Raw genomic sequence first — 27446 nt, forward strand, 5'->3', positions numbered from 1 at the left:
AGTACTTAACCATATCATTCCATTTAAAATTAGAAGTTCAGACTATAATAAACACAATTTTCAGGTTAATATCAGAACAATCTTGTATTTAAGGCTCGCCAGACAGATCTGGAGGGTTAAAAAAGAGACGGGGGGAAAAAAGAAAACTTATCTAGGACGGAAAAACATACACTATCTAAAAGCAAAGCATAATGGATAATGGTTTTGACTAAAACAAAGAAATGTATGAGTTAGAATCATTCATGGTTTTGAGAGGTGAAATGAGAATAGAACACAATTCCAGAAGGTACTGTATTCTGCTGTATCTATAACCAGAGGGAAAAGAATATATACACTTTAAGTACCTGGCCACAAATATCTAGGAATTACAGTAAAAGCACTAAATAATTTATGTTATGATGAGTGTGTGAGAAATGTCTTATACAAACGGTTACAGTACAAAGAGCAACAAACAAATGAAGCAAGTGAAGCAAAGCCCGATGAAAAGTGACAAATATTACTCGGGTGACGGGAGAATGGCATGCATTTATCTTCCTCACAAAGGAGGAGGAGGAGGAGGAGGAGGAGGGGGGGGGAGGGTAAAATTCCTTCCTGATATTTATATGCCAAAAAGATCATGGACTTTTGAAATTCAGAACTGCAAAATGTTCACAATCGCTCTGTCAAATCAACATAACGTTGGCTTCCCTTTAAACTTGAGTCTGGTGTTTAAAAGTGTAAGAATAAATTCTGTGGCCTGGTTCCAAAAAGTTACTTCACGTGCACTCTAGAGATTGCGTGACGTGCCCAGTGGGATTGTATGTTTATATGTATCTTTGAACAGCAGACCTCAACATCCTATCTAACTAGTTTGAAACCACCCTCAGTTTCCAAAAGCTGTAGTAAAACAAGTTGGAGGAGGTTTCAAAACAAGCAAGACCCAAGTACCGTTTGACGCATGAAACGACTTGCAGCGCTCTTCAAATCATGGATTGTTGTTGCATGTTTTAACTTAGAAGGATAAAGCTCCTTGCCTCGTTGAAGATGGACTTGAAGATGTGCCATCTGGAGCCCTCCGTGGAATTCATCTTTGCTTGATGTTTGAACAAGCTGCAATCCCCTCCACCACCACCGTACCCCAAACTGATTAAGAAATGCATTCTGACCAAACAGAACCAGTGCAAAGTGTAAATATTTTTCACCTTGCACAGGCATGCCAAGATACGTTTCTTAAATGGTAAAAGATCATAGTAACCTAAAATAAGGCTTCTGAAACTCAACATTAAGAAAACTAAGATCATGGCATCCAGCCCTCTCAATTCCTGGCAAATAGATGGGAAAGAAATGGAGGTAAGTGACAGATTTTATTTTTCTGGGCTCCAAGATCACTGCAGTTGGGGCCTACAGCCAAGAAATTAAAAGACGCTTGCTCCTGGGGAGGAAAGCTATGGCAAATCTAGACAGCATACTAAAAAGCAGAGACATCACCCTGCAAACAAAAGTGTGTATAGTCAAGGCTATGGTTTTCCCAACTGCAATGTATGGCTGTGAAAGTTGGACCGTAAGGAAGGCTGAGCGCCAAAAAATTGAGGCCTTTGAACTATGGTGCTGGAGAAGACTCCTGCGAGTCCCTTGGACTGCAAGGCCATCAAATCGGTCAGTCCTAGAGGAGATCAACCCTGACTGCTCTTTAGAAGGCCAGATCCTGAAGATGAAACTCAAATACTTTGGCCACCTAATGAGAAGGAAGGACTCACTGGAGAAGAGCCCAATGCTGGGAAAGATTGAGGGCAATAGAAGAAGAAGGGGACGACAGAGAATGAGGTGGCTGGATGGAGTCACTGAAGCAGTCGGCCTGAGCTTAAACAGACTCCAAAATATGGTCGAGTACAGAAAGGCCTGGAGGAAAGATGTCCATGGGATCGCGATGGGTTGGACACGACTTCGCGACTAACAAAAAAAAAAAAATAAGGCTTCAATGAGTGAACTGAAAAAAACAGGCCACATGTGCAGAAAGAGTTCTACACAGAGTATTATATGTGAATATTGGTCAGCAGCCTCTGAGCCACAACCCCCAGTCCGTAGACATCAGTTTTTGGCACAAATAAAAGATTCTGGAGATGTTCCTAGATGTTCAACATCTCGAGTGAACCATGGCCTTTATTGCTGGAATTTTCCACACTAACTGGCTTATGCAGTATAGGTAGACCTCGACTTACGACCACAATTGAGCCCAACATTTACGTTGGTAAGTGAGAAATTTGTTGAGTGAGTTTTGCCCCATTTTACAACTTTTCTTCCCGCATTTGTTAAATGAATCATAGCACTTAAGTTAAGTTAGTAACCCGGTTGTCAGGCAAATCTAGCTTTCCCATTGACTTTGCTTGCCAGAAGGTTGCAAAAGGGAATCACATGACCCCAGGGCATTGCAACTGTCATAAGTATGAGTCCGTTGTCTAGCATCTGAATGTAAATCACATGACCATGGGGATGCTGCAACGGTTTTAAGTATGAAAAATGGTCATGAGTCACTTTTTATAGTGCCGTTGTAACTTTGAACGGTTATTAAACAAACTGTTATAAGTCAAGGACTACAGGTACCTGCTTTTCATCTACTTTTTAATTCCCTGAAGTTTGGGTGTATAAGACATTCATTTATGGAGCATACTCATAGTGTGAACATGTGGATGAGCCCAAGATGTCATGTGTTCCATTGCTGTATTTGCCTCTAAAAGTTGCCAACTATAATGCACGGAGGTGTTCAGATGTTAACTGCTAGCAACATAGAACACTCCTGCATCACTTATTCTCACTGCATTTATCACCACTGCTACTCCAAGCAAAGTGGTTGACCAGAGTCATGAACCAATGCTTATTATCCAGCTCTTTTATTAAAACCATCTGTATTTCTAAAGTAAGTCACATTTTCCCTGGCGACTCCGTCTTTTTCCAATTTTCAATTTTGAAAATGCATTTGAAAAGACAGTATTGGCCATCCCTTATGTCAGTGCAGGAATTCTGTAAATGGATTCTGACATAACGGCTTAAGTCAAGGATTTTTTTTTTTTGACACTGGGCTACTATCAGGGGTGGGATTCTACCGGTTCAGCCTGGTTTGGGAGAACCAGTTCGTTCCAACGATCAGCTGTTAGGATCACCCGCCTGACTCAACTCTAGTCTGTGCTTTATTTCCGGGGGTTTCCAGCTCAGCTGATTCACACGGCACAGCGGATTGCTGCACGTCAGCTGTTTTACACGCAGGGCTTCCAGCAGAAGGTGAGTTGCAAATGCTGCATGCACGCACGAAGCGTGTGTTTGGCACGCCCGCACACTTTTGTTACATCAGTTGAATCCCACCCCTGGCTACTATACTATACTATACCATGCCCACTGCACATCTGCATAGGCAGAGCCTAAAGTGAGTTTTGAAAGCCTCCCTGCTTTGCCTGCACCAACAAAGCAGGGACACTGACAAAATGAACCCTTATTGCGCAGGCAAGTCTGCAGCCAGCTTGCTTAGGCGGTGGGCTAAGCAGACTCCAAGCAACTTTTGACAGTGTTTTCATTCTTCCCGGGAGAGTCTGATTTTAAAAAAAAAAATGTGTGTCAAAACTGCTCAGGACGTCCTAATTGACAGTTTGGGAACCTTTTCTTAAATTACAGCGGTCACAACTGAAAACATATCCTGGCCTAATAAGAAAGGAGGAAGCATGTTATGAGTTGATTCATCAGACTCATATTCTCTTTGTAGCTATTGATAGAACTCTGCATTGATTTAGACCAGTGGAAGTCAACCTGGTTCCTACCGCCCACTAGTGGGCGTTCCAGCTTTCATGGTGGGCGGTAGGGGTTTTGTCCCCTACAATTATAAATCACCATTACTGTGGAACCGGTGGGCCGTTAGAGAAAATTTTACTACTAACAAAGATACAAAAGTGGGTGGTAGGTATAAAAAGGTTGACTACCCCTGATTTAGACCATTCTGGTTCTTCCAAATACCCATAAGAACATCCAACTATAATTATAGCCAGTTCGCTTATTTCTAGGTAATAGTAGTCTATGCTATCAAAAGTTTGCCCCTTAAAAAAAAAAGGAATTGATTTATCAAGGTCAGACCAATGAAGAAGCTCAGACATTACCTGCCTTGTTAATTACTTCTTGTAGCTCATCCATAGAACTAAGGACTGCAGTAAGAAGGTCACAACTGGTAAACCAACTGAATGCTTGGAGGCAGCGAATCTGCTCCTTTTGTTGTCCTGCATCACAAAAGAGAAGGAAAAAAAATGAATTTGTTCCATCCTATAGAAACAGACATTATTATTTACACAATTCATTATAGCTTGGTATGAAATCAGAAGTGGACACATTTAATCTTGATTTTAATATAATAAATTAGAATATACTTTAAAAACTTTCCTGGATTCTTATTTTCATATTGTTCTTGGAAAAGAAGCTATTTCAATTCCCCAAAATGCACATAAAAATACTTCTAATATATCTGAAAGGTGAAACAAACAATTTTCACATGAAATCAGAAATTAAAAGTATAGTTATTAGATACGTCCACTGTAAGTATTTAGTGATGGAGCTAAAGCTTCACATGAAATAAAGTGAATGAATAGGCAAATTCATTTTTGAACAATGCACTCACAAGTTAATTTTAAGCGTGTCTGCCTCTGTAGAAAGACTGTGTTTCAAAGCAGTTACAAAAGAGGAACAAGTTTTACTTGACAAGATTGAGATTGATCTTAAAATGGATTTAAAAAGGAAAGACTACAAGAATCATATAGAAAAAGCTGCTACACTGGACATACAAAAGAAGCTAACTGATCTCTCAATAATAAAAAGGGATATAAAAATAAAAAACCAAGAGCGTGATCTGGATAATTTTTTTTTACAAAAGAGGTTTGTTAAAGCACTGAAGAATTTTGTGAAAAAAGACAAAATGTAAACTTCCAGGACATTATTTGAAAGGACTAAAGATAACTATTATTAAAAGTAAAAGGAAGGAATATAAGGTTGGTTTATTTGATCAAAGTTAAAATATTTATGATGTCATCTCTGTAACCCTTTGTTTGTTGTTTGTTTAATTTGTTTTCAGTCCATCTCACCACAAGGATGTTTGATGACCAGGACTGAAAGAACAAACCTTTAAGGATTTTTTTTTTTACAGATAAGATTTTTTTACATGTTATATGTAGGGGGGGGGACAATTTGTTGTATTTTAAGAGAAGGTGATTAAGTTACTAACATTTGTTTAAACTTGTGATGAAGGAAAAAGTCATTTTGCTATTTTTTTCTTTACTATATTCTTATTTTTTTTCCTATTTTTTCTTTTCTTCACTTTCTATTTTTTCTTTTATTATTTTTAGTTTCTATTAGTTCACCTTTTTAATTGTAACTTTTAATAAAATTACTATTAAAAGATTTCCTTCTTTATAAAGCTTAATAAGACATTTGAACCCAAGCATCAAGCATCTAAGTAAAGTTGTTTCTTACTTAGCTTGCGATCTCATCCAAATGCAATTTAGTTCAGCTCCAGTTTACAATCAATTCAGCAACGAACATTCCTGTACATTTAGCACCAAAGCTGGGGGTTTCCGTTGATTTAATTCACTTGCTAAATTTAGTTTTGACATCTTAAACATAATTTCAAATTGTGAAGCATCTGCTTCCCCTCACCCCTCCATTGCCTTTGCCTAGTAGGATGGTAAGTACTAAAAGTATAGTTTGACACAACATATATAAAACATCAGCTTGCTATCTTACTTGACAGACTATGCACATCCTTGGAATCTCCAATGCAGACAGGGATTCCTATGCCTGCTCTGACACCATCTACCCAGGAGAAAAGGGAGCTGCACGACTGGCTGCATAATATTTGAAGCCTGTGGACAGCCAGCACCGCAATAACGCTTTTTCGGAAAATGTGTATCCAGCTTCTGGAATGCCTCTTCTTCTTCCCCTTGCTTTGCTTCCTCTCCTCAGTTTCACACAATGCACTGGCCAGTGCCCTGATTTCTTGCTTGAACATGTCACAGGTGTTGACCTGATCCTGAAGAACATCTCTCTGGGTCGAGAGGGCGCAGGACCGACAGTACAGAGGATACAGTGCCCCAGACAACAGCGCGCAAGCCGCCAGCAGAGATCTATGTTCTTTCTGAGTCTGCGTCAACAAAGCTTTAAGGTGCGAATTCTCAAGGAGTAATTGCTCTTGGACTTTTTCAGTAGCAGAGAACTTCTCTTTAGCTTTTTCTGCCATGTCTTGGTATTTCTGTATTGGACAGAGGAAAAAGATGTTAGCTTTTTAACAAAATATAGATACAGAACAAGAATTGATCAGTCTACTGCTGACCGATGTGGAGTAAATGAAGCTGACCTACTTTTCTTATATTTACTCTGCGAAAAGTGTTTGGCTGACAGTTGACTGAGTAGGCCGAAGTCATACCGTGGTTCTGATAGACAAGAAGAAGTTTGAAAACAAATCCAACATTCCAACCCACTGCATCATATTGTATTTCTGTTAATACATGATCGAGCTCTGAGATTCAGCCTGAATGCCATTATCAGTAAACTGTCAGTAAACTATCCATAAAACCCACTTTCGGGGGATCACATAGTTGTTGTAAGCTGTAGTGGTCAAGATGCACATCTGTGGAACAAAGAAACTTTAAACATTGCAGCAACAGCAACTTCTGTTTTATGGCTACAATATTTAAAATATACAAGTAGTCCTCAACTTACGATCATTCGTTCAGTGACTATTCAAAGTTACAATGGTGCAGAAAAAAATGACTTATGACCTGTGCCAGCAATTGCCTTACCTTACTGAGGTCCGCAGTTGGAAGAGACCACTCCTGGAATGACTTGGATTGGGATGAGTACTCGCTTAACCCACAATTCTCAAAGACCACAAACAGCTGGGATTGTCACTGTAAATCCAGGGTGTCAAACTGGCAGCCCGTGGGCCAGATGCGTCATGTACAGGCCACACGCACCCAAGCTCCGCGAAGGGGGGAAATGTCGTGAAATGTCCCGTGACGGCCACGAGTTTGACACTTTTGTTGTAAGTCCTTGCAGTCATTTGACACCTTGTTTTATGACCACACCAATTTATCATGGCAATCCCAGTGATTGTAAGTCAAGGACTACCTCTACCACAATCTCATCTCCTTCTCCAATAAAGAAACCTATTTGTATTTAGTGATTCAACAATGAATCCTGGTCCTGAAGCTATTTCAAAACAGGAGAGTGCTCAAAGAACTCAACTTAATAGTGATCCACCATTGCCCGAACACCAGTGGTGGTATTCTTCTGGTTCGGCCCAGTTCTGCAGAGCTGGTAGCAGCGATGAGCAGTGGAGACCGAACCAGTTCTCTCCGCTGCTCTGATGTTGGGCCCACCCGCCCGCCCGGGCTCCCATAGTCACCTTTATCCACTGAATTTGAAGCACAGCTGCTTTGCGCGGCACAGAAGAGTGCCGTGAGGCAGCTGCTGAAGCGACCGGGATCGTGCAGGTGTGCAGGAGGCAAGTTAGAACGCCTCTGTGCCTGCGCAAAGTTCGCATTTGGTACATGGGTGCACGCCAAGAGTGTGCACGTGTGCAAAGCACATCCACCAAGCCACACCCACCGAACTGGCGGTAAAAATATTTGAATCCCACCACAGGCGAACACATCTGGAGGACACAGTTATTAAAAGAAGGAACATGATGCTTGAAACCCCATCCATCCTGTAGAGACCAAATCAAACTTCTGTTGTTCTTTTCTCCCCTATTTATTGGAGATTTGGCCACTGCTGCCTTTTGTTCAGAAACAGAACTCTGTCCAAACTGCATAATGGGAAGCCTTAACAGAATTGGTCCATAAGATTTAGAATATTTCCAAATAAATGAAAAAGGCTTGTTGTTCAGTGACCAAGGACCTATTTTGTATACAAAGCAACAATTAGATTTCATCTTTAGCATCTCCATGTAGCATTGAAAACGCCCCTATATAGAATATTATTATTAAGCCTCAATCAGAAAATGTAGTCAAGACTTAACATGGTTAAAGCTGTGGCCTGGCTCATTACAAGGAAGTGTCCATTATTCCTTCCTGCTTAACTTTATGACTAGTAAATCCAAGAGTATAGCACATCTTAATCATGTTATCTGTATAGAAGACAACAAGCAAGATCTATGATTCAGAAGAACAATTATCCTGCTTTGCAAAGATGACACATGGCTGGGATAAGTTAGTTTAGCAAAAGAGAATAGTAAACTAGGGAAAACCTGCAGAGACAGAAATAGATAGGTAGCAGCTGGAAAGAGGAAAGTAAAGGTGATCTTTTAATTACTTTGTAATCAACCCCCTACTTATATATTCACAGATTAATTATGTCTCAGGAAGAATTTTATTTTCAAGAGAATCTTCTTTGTTTTATTTTATCAATCACACATCGCTTTACTTTTCACAATTATAAAACCTGCTACTCCAACAAGCAGAAAAATGAATGTTAAGAAAAACCTCAAGCCTTAAAACACATTAACTACAGTATAAAGACTTAATGTTCATTACAACGCACAACAAGAGAGAAGGTATCATTACAAGAATATCAAATGATGACTTTATACAAAGCTACAGCCCTACTAACGCCCCAAATCACCTTCTAAGATCATGAATAAGGAGGTGGGAGATGATGCCAACTGGAAATTGTAGGCCAGAATCCAGGGTTGCTCAAAGGAATGTCCTGCAAGATTCAGATTAAATCTGAATTGGCTGTAACCATATGCATTCCATGGTCCTCACTATGATTACCAGGCTGAACCCAAGGGAGAAGTCGAATGCGTCATAAATCACAAGTCCCTGAGTGCCTGCAAGAGATCTGAGTCCCACCTCAAATACCTGTCTTATCTCCTGCACATTTCCCTTGACTGTTAGTTGGTCAGATTAATGTCAAGTGCCTGGGAAGTCAGGAGATTCAGGCAGTTCAAATGAGTATAAAGAGTTATTGCAAGCATAAGCTTTCTACAAGAATCTGGCCAACTGACCATTAAAAGAAATGTGTGGGGAAATAAAAGAGGCATTCAAACTGGACTGAATGTAGATGTCTTGTGGGCACACAGCGACTTGTGACTTATGACACACTAGATCCGTGTTGGCGAACCTATGGCACGTGTGCCAGAAGTGGCATGCTGAGCCACTTCTGCCGGCATGCAAGAGCTCGCCCGGAAGAACCCCACTGCGCAGGTGTGCACGCCGCCACCGTCCGACAGCTGATTGTCAGGTATCTGGCATGCATGCACCAGGGGAGTGCTTGAGACATGCGCACGTGTGCAGAGACGTGGGGGGATCATGCGCACATGCACAGATGGATGATGCCCGGGGGTGATCTCGCATGCATGTGCAGAGATGCGCTGTGCACGGTGGGGGGATCACATGCGCAGGTGCAGACGCGCGGCGGGGGAATCATGTGCACAGGCGCAGACATGCAGGATGCGGCAGGGGGATTGCACGTGCATGCGCAGGGGGTATAGGGGGGCAGCACACATTGCCTTCTGGGTGCTGGTGCGCGAGCGCATGAGCGTGCACACAATTATCAGCACAGGAGCCAAAAAAGGCTTGCCACCATTGCGCTAGATCCTTCCCTCTGTCTCAGCCTGGTCATCTCCTACATCTATTGGGAGAAGCTCTTTAAATTCCCTAGAAATGTTATAAGATACTGTCAGTCTTCTCTACATTCAAGGGAAAAGATGGTGTAAAATATTAATTATTTAGTTTGGGATCAAGGTTTCTTCCCTGCTATGTTTAGTAGCTGAATGAACACTCAGGAGATCCTGTGTTGTCTACAAGACGAAGGGTCTTCCTCTCATTGTTTTTAATCTTGTTCTGGAAATTTTAAGCAAGTTTAATAACTGTTTAAAATGCTTTGGCTTTTCTGAAATCCTCATACTTTTATTTTGCTTTCTTTTATTTTCCCATCAAGAAAATGGTTGGAAATTTGCCGCGGAATGGAGGGGCATAAGCTTGAGCGACTAAGAGTCGCTGCCTGTTTGTTATAGTTTAAAAAAAGTCTAACTGAGATTTCTAGGGCCATCCAAAACTCACTGATCGTGGGTGCAGTACGAAGTTAAAAAACAATCACATTCAAGACACCCTCTCCAAAAAAGATGGTCATAACAAGAGGAATAGCCATAATGCTAACACGGCATGCAAACTCAATCCCTTGGTGGAGACACACCCCAGTCTGGCTCAAGGCCTGGGGAAACAGCTAAATTTTCAGAGTTTGCTTGAAAAAAAGCAGAGATAGAACTGTTCAAATCTCTGGAGAAGTGGTTCTTAAACTGTTGGACTCAGTGATCATTTTCCCCTAATCTTGATAATGTCATTACCACCCCCCTTCAAAAAATAAAATCCCAAATGTTGTTGCTTTATATAAGGATCTTGGCAGTGGCAGTTCCCAAACTGCATCCTTGACTCTCAAACAAATAAATGGATCCATATTAACCTTAGGATATGCCCAGATTACCTCAGTTTAACAACTATCGCTCTGGAGGAATGTTAGTCAAGAGGGAAGGAGCTATGTCTCTTTGGTTCCCAAAAGTGTCATGAATTTATAGATGGGGGCCAGAACATGCCATTTCTTGGGTTTTAACAGATTTTAAAGCTAAAAAAGTCAACCTAAAAATGGTTATGAAACAGAGTGTGGAGGTATAAAGAGTCAGCCAAAATCTTCCTCCATTTAAATGAACAAGTTTGCCATGAGGACAAAAAACTTGGATAGATATGAGCTATTGTATGGGAAAAATCAGAAGAAGCCCTTACGAATGTACAAATAGTATAAGTGAAATCCAAGAACACCGCAGAAAATTATTTTCATGACAGCACTAGCCAAACCAAAAAAAAAAGGCAATTGTGTCACTACCATAAAGCATCAAAAAGCTATTCTGGCTGCAAGGCAACACAACCTAGCGCTGGATACGATGGGTACTTTATGCTACTGTTCTTCACAATTTAAAATGTTGGGACCTGAAATTACAACTGTTCATTTAACAACGGTTCTAAGCTAGGTTGGTGACTTGTGACTTGCACTCACACTTATGGTATCACATACCCACACCCACAATCATATGAATGTATTTGGGATGCTTGACATCCAGCTCATATTTGTGACTGTCCCTGAATTCTAGGGTCGCATAATTGTGATTTGAGACCTTTTTTGCTGATTTTCACAAAAAAAGAAAACTTTGGGAAACTAGATTCGCTTAACAACCTCATGATTCATTTAACAACCGCCATAAAATTGTCATAACATTGGGTCCCATCTGACTTACCAATGCAATGGCTATGCCTGTCCCAATTGTGGTCATAAGTCAAGGAATACCTATAAAGAAATTTCCTCCTGTCTGGGACACCTCTTGAGCTTTGAAATCACAACATGACTGTTCAGTCATTGTTAGAACCGGGATTTGAATCTGAATTAAACAAAATGATGTGATTGCTTATTGTACCCTGTGACTATTATTAAGTGTTGTACGTTATGATTCTTGACTCATGTATCTTTTCTTTTATGTATACTGAAAGCATTTATACCAAGACAAATTCCTTGTGTGTCCAATCACACTTGGCCAATAAAGAATTCTAATTCTAATCTAATTAGTATCCTAACCTTTCTATTATCACTTATATATTGCTATAAACAGAGCCCATAGAAAACAAGCTTTCATCTTTTGTTAAATACCAGTAAGTTGGCTGAAGATTGCCTCTGTGAGTGATTTTCTTTTTCCTTTAAAAAAAACAAACCATAAAGAATAAAATTTGGACCAACAAGGGGTGTAAACTTCTTGATTATTTCTTCCTTTGTTACATAGAGTGCTTGCCATTTTGTAAATAAAGTATTATAGAGATACTTTTAGCTTTTCCTGTGTCTCTTCTTACAGAAGAAACAGATGAAGCCCTGAAAGATTCAATCACTATAAATAAATCCTCTCCTTAGTCAAAACTTTCCTTTTTCTGTTTGAAAGACTAAGTACAGATTGGGATTTTATAGTATAGTTGAATATTCAAACAGAAGAAATGCAAGCTGAACTTAAAACAGAAACTGGATTTATATAATGATTAAGTTTATTAGTGACTTCCTATAGCAATAATTTCCATCTTCTGTTATATTAAATACTACAATTCAGAATGAGCTTTCTGGAAGGATTTTGCAGGCCATGTGTGATTCTTAATGCCACATCTCTATATTCATTTCTGTATCACCCATCTCTAACCAACTTGAAAAGCCCTATTTTTCAAAACAAAGAGCTGTCTGTGAGAGGGGGGGAAAGCCACCTATAGTGCCTCTTAAAGACTACATGGTTTCCCTTCATGAAAGCCTTAAAATATTTTTATTGCATATTTATAAAAATTGCTTTTAATGCCTGAACAAGAAAAGCTGCACTTAAACAAGAAGAGGAAGAAAACAAATACAAAAAAGAGCAAAAACAAAGATGATTAGGGGATCGGAGGCTAAAACATATAACGAATCGTTGCTGGAATTGGGTATGTCTAGTTTAATGAAAAGAAGGACTGGGGTGACATGATAGCAGTGTTCCAATATCTCAGGGGCTGCCACAAAGAAGAGAGAGTTAAGATATTCTCCAAAACACCTAAGGGCAAGACAAGAAGCAATGAGTAGAAACTAATCAAGGAGAGAAGCAATTTAGAACTAAGGAGAAATTTCCTGACAGTTGAAACAATTAAGCAGTGGAACAATTTGCTCCAGAGGTTGTAAATGCTCCAACACTGGAAGTTTTTAAGAAGACATTGGATAACCATTTGTCTAGTCTGGAGCATAAAATGTAATTTTGACTGCAACTCTTCATAATTGTACTAGAAAATGTTCCATTCAGGAAAGCTTGTTGGAGCATTACTGTGGTTTTTGTAAGAAAAACAAGTATCTTTTGTAAAAAGAAAAGGAATAAAGGAGACAGGAGGAAGCCAACAGTTAACAACTTTGCAAAAATGTGTGAAATATGATTGGGTTGTATACATAATAAAACAAATAAACAAGTGGGAACAACGATGAGGATAATCCTCAATCACTGTATTTGTACACACACCTAATGAATACATAAAGTGTAAACGGAATGGATATTAATGTTTCCTATTAGACAGAAACACAAGTTCTAATTTTACATTAATTTATTCTCATTTATCCTTAGGAATCTATAAATGCATTACATTACAGTACATGCCTCTCCCTAAATTCCATTTCAAAAAGCACAGACGTTAGGAGTAAATACTGTATAAACTCCAGGTCAGGCACAAAATCTGATACTGTACTTAAAAGAAAGAAGGCACAATATTCATATAAGAAGGTGAGATTAATGTTTTTCTGTTCAGTACTTTTGCAACTATTTTCTGCTCCAAGCATTCCTCTTGTAGTACTTCCAAGAGCATTCATTTAGATTCTCTTCCTCCACTTTAGCCATTATCTTTCTAGGCTTTTCCTTCCCTCAATTTGCCAATCTTCTTTTTCCAGTTCATCTTATTATTATCAATAATTGGGTCTGTCATGTATACTTGTATAACTGTTTGGTTGGACTTCTTAAGTTTGTTATTGATTTCTCTGAGGTTAACCTCTTCTTAACTCCTTCATCATACTGCCCATCTTTGTTCTTGGGCCCAATAAACAAAACTATCTACTATCTTCACTTTATCACTTCATCGGTTCATTGAGCATGCTGGTTGAGATCACTTTAATTAACATCTTAATATTTAACATTTTAATTCAGATTCTCCCTTTTTATTTAGTTTTAGTTTTACAAATGACACTTGTAAATCTGCTTTATCTTGAGTTAACAAAGTAGTGTCATCTGCATTATCTCAACTATTAGTGTTTTAGCCTCCAATTTTGATTCTAATAGTCATTTTTATTGTATAAATTAAACAAATATGGGTACAACAGACATTTTCTTCTCATCTTCTTGTCTAAACCAGTCTCTTTTTCCAAATTTTATACCTACAGTAGTTTCTTGCTTATTCTAAAGATACCTCAAAGGAACAATTACATGTTCTTTCATAATCTTTGTCCTTAAGATTGTATGTTCCACATTACTGCATGATCTTCTCTACTGAAGATGTTGCTATGGTGAACGAAGATAAGTTTCTTTCTATTTCTCCTACCTTATCCATTGTCAGCTAATGTTAGCTATCTGATTTCATGGCCTTCTCTTTTTCCAAAAACAGCTTCTTCGTTTGGCATTTCTCTCTGCTTAAATGATGATATTCACTGGTGAAAATCTCAACCAAAATGTTGTTTGCATAAGAAATTAATAGGGATTCATTTAATTTGCACACCCTCTTACATTATTCTTTTTTTTAGTTTGAGTATTTTTGCCTATATTTTTCAACAGAAGTCTCCTTAAGACTAAGGACAAGGAGAAGTCAGAATGATAACAAAAAAAAGCGCCAATATTTCAGCATTGCAACACAAGCTCTGCCCTATAAGCCATGGCGGCTCAGTGGTTATAATGCAGATCGAATCCCACCAGGCTCAAGGTTGACTCAGCCTTCCATCCTTCTAAGGTGGGTAAAATGGGGACCCAGATTGTTGGGGGCAATAGGCTGACTCTCTAAACTGCTTAGAGAGGGCTATAAAGCACTGTGAAGCAGTATATAAGTTGAAGTGCTATTGCTATGCATGCCCTACAACAAAGAGGCGGAGCTTGTGGTACAATATTCTGACACTTACAAAAACAAAAAGCTTATGCAGATGCTGTCTTCCAATCTCTCAACTGCATGTCCCTGGTCCATATTGGTTATGTACAGCTGTTAAAATTAAAAAAAAAAACCCTCTTCCCCTGCAGTTTTAAAAGTTTAGTGGCTATATCAACTGGATCTAGGACAACTTGCCTCTGCCAACTCATTGCCATCAAGTTTCTCCCTCCAGCTGTTGATGGTGAGCTGTCCCCATGGTGAGTTCACAGTATGGAGTTAGTGGCAAGATGATTGTGATGAGCTGGTAGCATCAAGTTGTCCAATTCCAATGTAGCTGGCGATCTACTATCTGTAGTATTTTACCTTCTAGACAGGTTGGTACCTGAATATATTAGATATTTTATCACTCTATAATCCCACCTGTAAAGGATGTAGGACACCCTTTCCATCTTCCTTTAACCTCATTTCTTCTATCAGGTCTCTTTTACTGTTAAGTATGCCTGTCATAGCTGTAAATTTGCCTGTGATTTATCTGATCTTCTCTAAAAGATTCTCATTTTTCTTTTCTCACAATAGTCCTCCTTATGATTGAGTTTTTTTTCCTTGCCTTTTCTTCTTCTTTCATTGAGTCAGCTACATCCATCTTGTTGCCCAAGGCTTTCATCCAGTTTTTCTCAACTAACACAACAGTGAATCCTGAGAGACATGTGAATCTTTTCCTCTTTAGAATTTTGGGACTATTTTTTTCTACATCCATGTCATATTACAATAATTCTTCTCTCTTTCCGTTGTTTTAAATTTCCCATAATTTAATTGTTCAAGTTTAACCTGCCCGGACTTTCATCCTATACCAAATATTTCTATCAAACCTTGAAAACACAATTTCTTTAAAAGTACAGCAAGATTTTTGCCTGAAAAGAGAGGGGGGAGGGGAGGGGAGGGGGAGGAGGGAGAGAGGAGGGGGACAGAGAGGGAAGGAAGGAGAGAGGGAGAGACCAGTCACTCCCCCAGAATGTACAACTCTAATTTTTATTCTGTTTCTTGCTGGGTCTATATCAATGGTTGGGTTGGCAAGAGCACAGGACTACAAACAGAGAATTAATGACATTTGAACTTCAAAAGACTTCACTTTATTCCAACTATATTTTATTTTTCTTTCTTACAACTCTCTTCTTGATAATACTGAATAGTCCAGCATTCAGCTAATTCATCTGTTTTGATATCAGTACTGCTCCTTAATAGAGCAAGTGAATACTTCAAAGAAGGTGACTTCCTTTGTTTTAGACATTTTTTTTGCCTTTCTCATTGGTGAAATTTTGTTATTTACATTTCTTATTTTGACTTATTTGCTTTCAGTTCTTTATACATAAATGTCTATCTTTGTCCCTATCTCTTGATGCAAAAATATTAGTTTTCATAACAATGAAATTATTCTTTGTATAGATTAAATACTCACCATAATTTCTTAGGTAACCTTAGATATATTAGTTATCAGTGGGGCTGTGATTACTCAACAATTATTCAGAAGAAGGGGTTTTGGAACCAGCACAAGATCAGTATTATTAAGAAAGCAGTCCATTTCTACCACCAACACCCCCAGGTTTCCATGTAAGCCTTAGAGAAACAGGTGTTGCCTTAAGGAGGCAACTCAAATTAATGTGATTCTTAAAGCAATCAAAATTCACTTTTGGGGTAACACTAAAGCCTTTAAAATGTTGAACTGCTTCAATGAATAGCAGGAAGAAGCTGTACTAACAGTAGATACAAATCACTTTTTGAAAATCATTTCTGAAAATGGCAGTCCATCATTAATATAATTATTCCTTAGATTAAAAACCAATGCTAAGTATTAAGAACTGTTAGCCATGGTACCCCACTATGATCATTTGGCTTGCATTACCATATTAGCTTTGTTTTTGACGTTTTTCTGGTATCATCCACCACATAGCCCCCCAAAAAAAAAAAAAGATTCTAGCACAGGATTCTAAGTAAGCTAAGATGATTTAGGGGATTCTTGGCTAAATAGAGAAGGGTATAAACTTCTCTCTTAAATAATTTGCCATTCTGCTAAATTTCTAGAGGTATAGATAGCTGCGTTAATTTTTGGCACAAACATAATAAAGAATCAAAACATTAAAGACCAACTCCAATGCAATACCTGAATGAATTCAAGATTGTTAGAAGTAAAAGGGAAGAATATAAAATTGGTTTGTTTGACCAAGATTAAAATAAGACATGTTTCTACAAGGCTCTGGTACATCCTTTCAGATTTTTTGCTGACATCAAGACTGATAACTTGATGATTTGTGGATTTGCAAATAGATATGTGATGGGTTATAGGAAGAAAAAATATTTGTTTATAGCCTCATACGGGGCAAAGGGTTATTAAGTTTCTTTATACTTATTGTGATGAAGATCAGAAATAACTTATATACGGCCCAAGGCTAATCAATAAAGATTGAATTGAATTGTACATATGAGTTCTAGCTTTCTGTCACTCCTCATTTTGCCTTTAGTTTGCATTTGCTTCTAATACTGTAATTAAAATCTTCAATAAAAATTATATTTAAAAAAAGGAAGAGACTGTTAAGAGGTTTTTTAAAAAAAATAAGAGAGAGAATTGAGTTAGATCATAAATAAAATGTCAATAATAACAAAGGTTTTCTTCTAGAAAGATTTTTTTTTTCAGTTGCAACAATGAAGAGGATTGTAGCACTTGAAAACACAGTCCATCTGTTCTCATACAGGTAACCATTATTTGGAGAGAGAATAGAGAGAAGAATGGTGAAAGGAAAAATAAGAGATGGGAATGTTCTTCTCTTAATACACACCTTTATCATTTTCATTCCCTCTTCTACCACCAACTATTGATTATTTATTGATTATGTGCCAGCAAGTGGGTGTCGACTCTAAGCAACCAAATAGATTTTCTCTGTTACAATCTATCCCCAACCTGGTCCTTCAGGACTTCCAGTCATGCATCCCCACCGTAATTTAGTCCATCCACTTGCCACCCCAAGTAACTCTGTGCATAACTGTCAGATCCGCCATTACACTACTTCAGCTTCACTTCACATTGATGGCATCCTGCCATAAAAGTGGCAAGGTAAGGGAACACAGGAAGTGGGAATGACAGGACACAGAGGTGTGAATCGGAGACAATGGTTGAGAGATCCAAGGACACAACTGTGACAATGGAATGCAAACATCAACCAAAAAGGCGCCAAATCCAGAACTGTTACCAAAACAATGAATTTGAATACTTTTGGACACTGACCAGATGGCCAAGGGGAGGATGACCTGGGAGAACCTGGGGAGAAGGAAAATGTACCATATTTACATGGGCATATTCAGATCTGACTTTGTATATGCTGCAACCACTTGACCTTAGTAAAAGCATACCTTTTCTCAACAAAAATGGAGTTAAGGGTCTTTCTTTCCTAAGTGTCCAAAGTGGGACAGGGCTGACACTAAGATTACTTGTCCAAGGCTGCAAACCACTGAACAAAATAATCTTTGAACTGATTTTTTTAAAAAGAGGACATGTGGGAATACATTGGAAGGGAGCACTTGCCCATTAAGAGAGGGAAAAGACACATCTGTTCTTTGTTATCTATGGTGTGTGTTTTCTTATATAATGAAGTGGTTTAGTAATTCATTTTATTCAAAGTCTTCAACTAATTGAAACAATAATGAGCTTTCTAAAGGAGCACTTGTTGTAGACTTCTACAATAAAGTAGAAGGCTTTTCTTTACACAGAAGTTCAGAAAAATAAGTGAAGTAGAAATTATCTGGGACATCATCCATTTCCCTGAGATATACCAGTTTAATTTATTTTCCTGTCTAACCTGGAAGATTTGCCTTTCAATGTCTTTTTTTTATTATTGTTAGCAACTTGCCTACAAGCTTATGCCTGAGACACAGTTCACCTTAAAGTGAATTTCAGAAACTATTGCTAGAAGCCATAGAAAAAAATAGTTATCATGGGGGGCAAGCATCTGGTATTCGGCGTAATAACATGAAGAAGCAATGCTTTTACTCTGTAGGTAACTTTTGCATGGTAACTAAATGGGAAATACAACGGCAGGATTCCAACATTGTGAAAGTTCTGGAATGCCTTCCCATAAATCCATGCACATCCTTTTAAAAAAAAGGAAGTTAATAGGTTGGCTTTTAAAAAAAACCAACTCTCTCAAAGTGTAGTAAAATTTCCAAGCAGTTTTAAAATGCATTGGAACAAAATTGCTGAAATAATATCCTAAATATTTAAAGAATGCATTTAAAAGTTAATAGTTTCCTGACAGAAATATTGTACCTGAGCCCTGTTGTGAACTTCCCCAAGGAGTACAGAATATTGCTGTTCCAAGTCTTTCTTCTGCTTTAACCAACAGCTTTCTTGAGCTTTCATCTGTTCTGCAAATTTCTTCAAAGTCTCTTCTTGGGTTTGTTGAATCTCCTTCATTGTATCTGACTTATTTTTACAAACATATTCAAGGTGTGATACCTGCGTGATTGGCATTTAAAAAAAATCATTCAATCTTCTCAAACACAGTTCTATTTTAAAACAGACGTTAATAATACATTCAGGATGCTATAACTAACCCCATAATCCACAAGGAATTAAGTACCACTTCTTAGCTATGGAAACCTACCAATCAGATTTCCTCAGCCTGTGACCTGTGAACTGTATCTTTTACTATTTATACTTGACTAGCCTTTCTAACGCTGAAAGTTTTAGGATTAAATTTCTGTATCAGCCCATCAATGTTTAATGCAACGTGAATATGAAAGTGAGCACAGTGATTGGATTTTCTCAGAACAGTATGTAATTCTAGACCTATTTCTGGGTGAGTTGTTGGTTTTGTTGTTGGTAGCTGCTGCTGCAGTTTTAAAAGAGTTGTACCTCATGTTGAAAAAATACCTCAATTAATAAAATGTAAGTCTTTTACAACAGAAACTATACAAAGGATATAATCTTATCCCATGAGTAATACATTTTTATAGGAAAGCAGCCCAGTTGATGAAGAGTTGTTGTTTGTCTCACATGTCACATTTTTTATAGATAATAACATTGGATGCTGTAGCAGCAGGAACCACGAAGAGTTTTCATGGGGAATGGACTGGGAGTCAGCTAAACCATACAAATAGTTTGTACTGGGAACAGAAGCAACTTTTCATACAAAATGGTGCTAATGATTAAATGTACTAATGCCCATTTTTAAAGGGTATCAAAAATAATTTTTATATTGGATAATTCAGAGGCCTTCGAAACAAAGGTCTAAACCTTTTAAGCAGGCAACCATATTATTTTGCCATACTTTTTAAAGGTTGGTTGGTTTGTTAGAAGCTCTTGGTTTCATTTTGCCTTTGTGCCTCCAATTTTATTTCTTCCATTGTTTAAAAAACTGAATTGAACTTTATTAATCTAACAAGACTAAAAACCAGACTAAAACTATACTTGCTCAAAGTTAGCCAAAAATACAAATCTAGTTAAGCCCGCCTGTCAACTCCTAGAAGCATTCTACCCCACTGGGACGTTTGCCCAGAAGCTTATATCAGCAGGTTTCTTCTAGGTTAAGACACTGGTTGAATTTCTGATTGCACTCTCTGCTATCATTTTGCATCAACTGGTTCTTAAACTTAAAAATAAAGTTCCTTCGAGTTATACTTCATTTCCTATGGCTTGCCTTAAACCTGAATGTGAGATGAATGGCTCAGCTCATATGAAATACTTTTCTTCCTACCCTTGGGGAGCCTAATCTAAGTGAGGATCTAGAATTCTCCTAGATCACAGAAAACTATGGTCATAGTGAACAAGTCAGGAATGCAGATGGATGGAAGTGTTAAAATATAGGCTGTACAACTATTTGTACATAACAAAATGTTGTTTTTTTTTAAACTGATCTTATTTTACTAAACGTATCTTCAGCTAACAAGTCATGTCAATGTATGCATGAACTTCATTGTTAAGCTTTCTTAAACATTATCTTCTTTAAATGTATGATGTGTAGATTTGCAATTTCTATATATGTTTACAAATCCAAAAGGATCAAAGAGCACCTGGCGTTTCATAGAAACATTTCATCCCCCTTCCTCAAATAATTCCTCCAACCCAACAGCAAATATTTTAAAGAGGATGTTCCTTGAACAAGTGCATTTTGTTTCTGTTTTATGCTGAGATAAAGAGTTGGTTTATTAGTGTAAATGACTCAGTCCTTTGAATAGCTTCATCAGTAAGATTAATTTATTTTCTTTTAATTAGGTCCCTGTGGCTAACACTGGCTAATAGTATTAGCAAGTCCTGAACAGAAGCTGGAGCTTAGAGATTTCATACAGACTTCAGTCACATTTACATGCCCACAGCAATGGCATCAAACCGAGCTGTAGACAAGCCATAATTAACGGTACTGAATTATTAACACCCAAATTCTTTTTGAAATAAGATGAATGTCAGTCCTTTTTAACAATATTGTGATGTGGACAAATGTCACTGAATTTAATAGAGGTGTCTGGTGCCTGAGGACAGTACCTTCTCATTAGCCTTGTTGAGGTCTGAGATCAACGTATCAACATTTTCTTGCAAGACTGTGCAAAGCTCCGACCATGAGAATTTATCCAGGATGCCTTCTGATTTCTTTATAAGAACGCAGCCTGCTACCAAGTGCTGGTACAAAGTATGGAGGAAAGTTAGCTTCTCCTGCAAAATGCAATGCAATTTTTGAGACAAAAAGAAACCAATAAAAGGAAAAGAGGAAGGGGAGAGGAAGAAAGAGTTAATGGCAAATATTTCTACATTGAAATGTTAAAATATAAATAAAAATAAATGAGTGTTCCAAAGTGATGACCTATGCTCAAGAAATTAATCAAAATCACAAAATAGATAATTGACTATTATATTTACACTAGGGCTGATCCTGGACCTGCAGACCTTTTATTTAAGCAGTGAGGGGTTTCCTCTTGTTTAGTAAGGTTTAGAATGCATAGCCTACTAAAGATCACAGAGAATCAGACCTTGTAGTACTTTTATTATTGTATCTATTAATAAAATGCTGGTGGCAATTTTTAATGAATAAAAAAGATCATACTAACAGTTTGCACAGGGAGTAAACTAAGTGTTAAACACAGAGCAGCTCTTGAAAAAACAACCGCTTGTTCAGCTCTACTTCTCCCCTATTTCACACCCAGAGTTTTTCTGCTACACACACACACACACACACACACACAATGAATAATTTGGAATACAAACAGGATTATGTAAAATACTATGTAAAATACTTTGACTTCTGAATTGCTAGTTTCATGTTTACTGCAGTATTTAATTTATTCTTATTGGTAACTTTATTAAATACTTTGAGCCAGGGATAATTAATGTAATTGTGCAGCAAAATTATAGTATATCATTGCATCTTTTTAAAAACTGCATGCATGCAACTCTTTAAATGAAGAACAAATCTGCTTGGAGAATAAAATAGTTCTTTTAACAGCTATACTGCTGACTTTGGACACTGAAACATTTTTTCATTATTGTAAATGGGAAAAGAGTCCCATTGTGCATCGTTTTGCTCAATGCAAAGGACTTTGAAACTTTTCTGTGAATCCCCAACCAAAACTTGAGCCTGTGATCCAAACCCCACTATCTTCAATGAAAAGATTTCCACTGCTCTTAGCGTGCTTTAGACGCAGTCCAACCCAAGCCATTTCCAAACAAACTTTACAAAAGCATTAACAACAGAATTATTGTTGTGATTCTTCCAACTCTAGTTCAGTGTTTAAATCGACCTGAAGAAAACACCAACAACACATGGCAAAATAGTAACAAAAAGCATTTCCATTCAGTCTTTCATTTCTCCTTGTTAATGTAATCTGTCGCCATTCTGTCCTTTTTGCTTGGGCTGTGATAAACCAAGCATAGTAATCATCCATTTGGCCTGGAAAAGGAATCCAAAGGCCTAGAATCAATTCACACATGTTAAACCCAACCACAATACTGTAGACATGCTGACTTTACAATATTGTCAGGCTTCTAGTTTCCTCTACTTTAATCACTATCTGATGAGTAGAACAATTCCAGCTGATTCATATGGACACAATTTAAATCCCAGACTGGAAGAAGGGTGGAAATAATGTTTCCTTTTAGTCGCTTGGCATTCTTTCTCAGATTCGTTAGAATAATGAGCTCAATATGTAGCACAATCGAAATAAAAAAATGAGAGAGAGAGAGAGAGAGAATATATTTAATATACCTAGTGCAGAAAAGCTGTGAGCGCAAAAGAAAATGAAACTCTAAACACAAGCAAATGATGGTATTTTTAAAACAGGATAAACATCAGGGTGGAAAGCATGTTTCAAAATAACACTTCATGAAACAATTACTGTACACAATACTATAATCAGCTGCTATCCAAAGAATAGGCAAGCTAAGTTGACTTTGTTGATGGGTGAGTAAAATGATATAGGTCCTTCTCATCTCTTGGACTTGCCATTTGAAACAGTTAATAGGGATTGGTGCCAAGGGATTAAACAGTTAATCTATTCCAAATGCAGACATATTTCGAATGTATGTATTTGCACTCAGCTAAACATTAACGTTCAAAAATTCCTTAGGCATATATTTTACATGTCTCATCTCAAGAGAATGACGATATTCTTTACATGTAAAGAATCAGATTAGTTGAGCAGTTGATATTTTTTAAATCCTAGTAACAATAACAATTTATTACATTTATATGCCACCCGATGTCCAGCAACTTTGGGTAGTTTATACATTGATTAAAACATTAAAAACAATAATGAGAAAGGAACAAGAAACAAAAGGGTAAAAATGGCGGGAAAATGGAAAAACAAGCCAGTTTACCCGTAAGTGGAAAAATAAAATCAAAACATAATGCCAGAAATAAAAGTTCACAAAAACATTGGAAAGCAATCATTTAGATTTCTTATTGCGGTGGCATAAATCTGTATCTGCAAAACAAATGATCTGATATATAGAAATATATATATATAGAAATGAAAGGTAAAGATAAAATAATATTTCTGACAGACTTTTTCTGGCAATACCTCTGTATCCTTCTCATAAGTCTCTGTGAGCTTCTGAATTTCATTTTTATATTCTGTACAATACACTTTCTCTTTCTCCAAGCAATGCAATACGTTTTGTAGTTCCATTTTTAATGTAGCTATTAAAGATTCTCTGTCTGCACACTTAGTTTGCAGATTATTTAACTCCTTCTTGGTATCAGTCAGACTGTCATGTTTTACCTAAAAATAGTATATAAAAAAGGAAAGATAAAGGTTTTATGCAATAAAGCACAACCTTCTTTATCTGATGACTCTTTTCAGATATACTTGTCTGAATGTCCCGCAAACAAGACCATTTACCCCAAAGGCTAACTACAATAAGCAAACCACAGAATTTAAATTTAAATTAAACAAAGCAACTAGTGGGATCCCAGTGGAACTGTTATTTTACTTCTAGGCCTGTTGCACTGGCATTTTTCAAAACCATCATCACACATCAATAGTCCTAAACCCTATAGATATACTGTTGCACCAACAAAATCTCTTTGATTAGAACTTTTCAATGTTATAACTATAATCGAGACAAAACTTAGAAGAATATACATTTATTTAGCTTTAAGTTAACAAATATGTTAAAGACACATGGTAGATACCTGAAGTTCTTGAATTTGAGATCTGAGCTGGTGTTGGGAAGCCTCAAGTTCTTTTGCCATTTTCTCAGAAAGAACTGTCATTTTCTCTAGCTAGCAAAAAAAATGTAGTAAACAATACATCAGAATCAAGGGAAATGAAATTTCAGCTTAATTGCCTATAGACTAAAGCTGAAATTTCATGCCGACTCTTTTTCCTGGGAGTAAAATGGCTGATATCACAGCAACGGTCAGCTTGACACTAAATTAAGGATGTTGTTCCCTTTCTGGTGGTGTCGCTGTCTGCTGTATGTTAGTATCTGTAGTTGCCTTAGGTACAGTATATTTTCCGTTCTGCAAGGATTGGATTCCCCAAATAATTTATTAATTTAATGCAGCAGTTGCATGCACATTTACCTGCAAGTCATTAAGTTCAATAAGAGCCTATAGATAAATGAGTTTAGCCTCATAATCTCAGCCTGACTTGGCTTAAATGGTAAAACAGTTACTAAGTTGCTCTAATTGAACAAATCAGTAGAAAAAGGTTATGATGATAAGCATTTTTAAAATGGCTGTGGAAAGTTTACAAGCACAATAAAGGTAGGCTTTTTTTTTTTCTGAATATGGCTCTGGTTATTTCACTGTTTAATTGCTCAAAAAAAGAAGTTCAGCTATTAATTACAGTTCAAAGAAAACAGAACACCAGAAGACAGGACTGCTACCAACAAGGCAAAGAAAGGGCACAGAGCTACCCCATCTGCCTATCAGGAGGGTATGCTGTGGTCTCTGGCTCCATATGACAACTTCAGGGTCAGGCCCATTGAGTCCTACTGGGAAGTCTTGTGGCAGGTCATCTGCTGGCCCTGGGCTGCTTGCAATTTATTTTCCTGACAGTTCATTCTTCTTGCTGACAGAATATTCCTTCTGCTTTTTTTTATCAGTCACCCCTTTGGTCTCTTCCCACTGCTGTCTCTGGCATCAGTTCGCAACAAAACATGTTCCTCAGCCAAAGCCTGCTGAGTTGGCTTTTCAGTTGTGTTGAAGATCAGGTGATGTTCATCCTCCCAAACCCAAATAACAATTCACAGTGGAAATTAAAGGGCTCCACCTCCAAAGGCCACTCAGCATGTGGGTTGTTAACAAAAGAAACTAAGTAATGGTGGTAGTATACCAACACGTGTAACTGCTTCCCTTGTAACTTACTTGTTGGCTCTCAGATAGCAGGAAAGACTTGACTGCAAAGGATTTAAAACTTAGTTCTTGTTTTCAATATTATAGTGGATCAAACACATTCTAAAGTAAGAATTTTGTATTTTTGTATATTTAAGTAAAATTGTAACAGTTTGCTAAAAAAAAATCTAACTTTTTTCATGTACTTAAGTGGCATCAAACCTGTATGTTTTATAGCTCTATCAATAACCCCATTAAAGTGAACTGAATAATCTGAGAAGGTAATGAGATGTACAGTGCTGTGAGAAATCTTACAAAGTGCAATTAGGTTTACTTTTGAGTGGTGAATACAATATTACAATCCAAACTGACATAAATTCAACAGTACCTGATTATGTACACTGTGGGGGCACAAGGATCTCTTTAATTAATTTTAAACACTAAAAACAAAGCTAAAACCAAGTTTAACTATTTCTCCTTTGAGGATGTTAACAAAAATGCTCCAGAAACATCTTTCTTAAAATGCATACATTTTACATTAAGACAGCAAAGAAATCAAATGTAACATTTACCCCTCCAGTGCTAAAGTCTCTACATTTATTCACCTGCTATCAATTTGTACTGGATGTAAACACTTGTAGTAAACTATGTGAACATAGTTCTATATATTGCACTGAATGTGAAATCTTAAATGGGTAATAAAAATCAGTCACGCACAGAGCTTAACTTAAAATAATTGGGCATTACAACATTTCAACGCAACAAAAAAAATCACATAAATACATACACAGAGCTAAACACGTTCTTAAGTTAAAGTGAATCATGACCACAGGGCAAGCTTAAAGAAAGAGCTGTGGCAAAAAATTATTTCTTCTTCTCTGCAAAGCTGTCAACTCAACATTCCCAGTGTTTTGACCTTTGTAACAAGCAAGGAATCTCTAGCATTGTGGGCTGAAGGCTATATATGTGGAGCTGAGCAATGCAACTGTTACCTCATTAGATGCCTCTTCCTGCTTGTTCTGGTAATCTGTCAAGGTACACCTCAAAGTCTCAAGGACAAGAGTGAAGCTCGGAGTTTTATCTTTGTCCTTATGAATGCCTGAAGAAAAATGCAGAATCAAAACAAAGCCCTGAGAGCTGAACAGAGAGACAGGAAAACTTCTCCAAGAGCAACAGAGATATTTAAATCAGGTGGGCTCCAGTGACAATACAGAATGTTGAACAACCCCTGTGTTTTCTCCAAGGCACACTGGTGGATCTGTTCTTTAATATCAAATAAAGCTGAAGAAGAATTTTTGCACTATGGCTACAGTTCACCACATGAAAAAATATGAACTCTGGCTTGTTTTCCGACACATCTTGAGGCCTACCTCCAATCTTATTTAAAGATATCTAATGATTGCAACTCTGCGTGTCGTTCAAAAAAGATCCTCCTCCAAACGAAACACACATTTGCTTTCAAGCGCAGAGACATTCATGCCTTCAGTGATTCATGTTCTGCCATGCATTTTGGAAAGAAACTTTCTTTCTATGCCAAAGGACCACAGGGTTTCCTATTTTGCCTGGGTACAAGTTAAAGCACTTGAAACCTCAAAATATTATTTCTTCTCATACCCCGTACATTTAAAAAATGAAAAATAAAACCCAAATGATTATCTAACCTAATTTAGCTGATGGCCACATTTGTCAATAGTGACATCTCCTAATTCCTCTTTTTCCCAAAAACAGTATTTTCACTGTTCATTAATTAAGTAGTCATGGCAGACCTTAATCAAGAGTTTAAATCATGGTTCATCAGCCAAGATGTCATCTGTAACCAAATGTAAAATTAATAGTTCAAACAATGGTCACTTCATTAGAAGCACGATGTCTGAGAGTTCAGACTACCATAATTGACTTCTTATTGATATCATTATTATGATTATTATTACTCTGTGTTTTGCATGTATACTGAGAGCTTCTGAAC

At 37.5% G+C, this 27446-nt stretch overlaps 1 protein-coding gene across 4 annotated transcripts in view; it reads right to left on the reverse strand.

Annotated features, from left to right (window-relative positions):
* Positions 1-27446, reverse strand: part of CCDC171 (coiled-coil domain containing 171) — a 200773-nt gene that overhangs the window by 94798 nt on the left and 78529 nt on the right. For 3 of the 4 annotated variants that reach the window (XM_087957656.1, XM_087957653.1, XM_087957654.1), the window contains 7 exons: positions 26473-26579; positions 24335-24424; positions 23721-23921; positions 21193-21360; positions 18979-19167; positions 5749-6253; positions 4119-4235 (listed from right to left, as the gene is read on the reverse strand). In XM_087957656.1, the coding sequence (XP_087813782.1) occupies positions 4119-4235; positions 5749-6253; positions 18979-19167; positions 21193-21360; positions 23721-23921; positions 24335-24424; positions 26473-26579 (1377 nt within the window). The remainder of the gene's footprint in view (positions 1-4118; positions 4236-5748; positions 6254-18978; positions 19168-21192; positions 21361-23720; positions 23922-24334; positions 24425-26472; positions 26580-27446) is intronic. The other variant, XM_087957657.1, reaches the window with a different exon arrangement.

This window comes from Notechis scutatus, chromosome 2, assembly GCF_049901735.1.
Source record: "Notechis scutatus isolate UNSWTSFEM ecotype Mainland chromosome 2, rNotScu1.2, whole genome shotgun sequence".
Classification (NCBI taxonomy): domain Eukaryota; kingdom Metazoa; phylum Chordata; class Lepidosauria; order Squamata; family Elapidae; genus Notechis; species Notechis scutatus.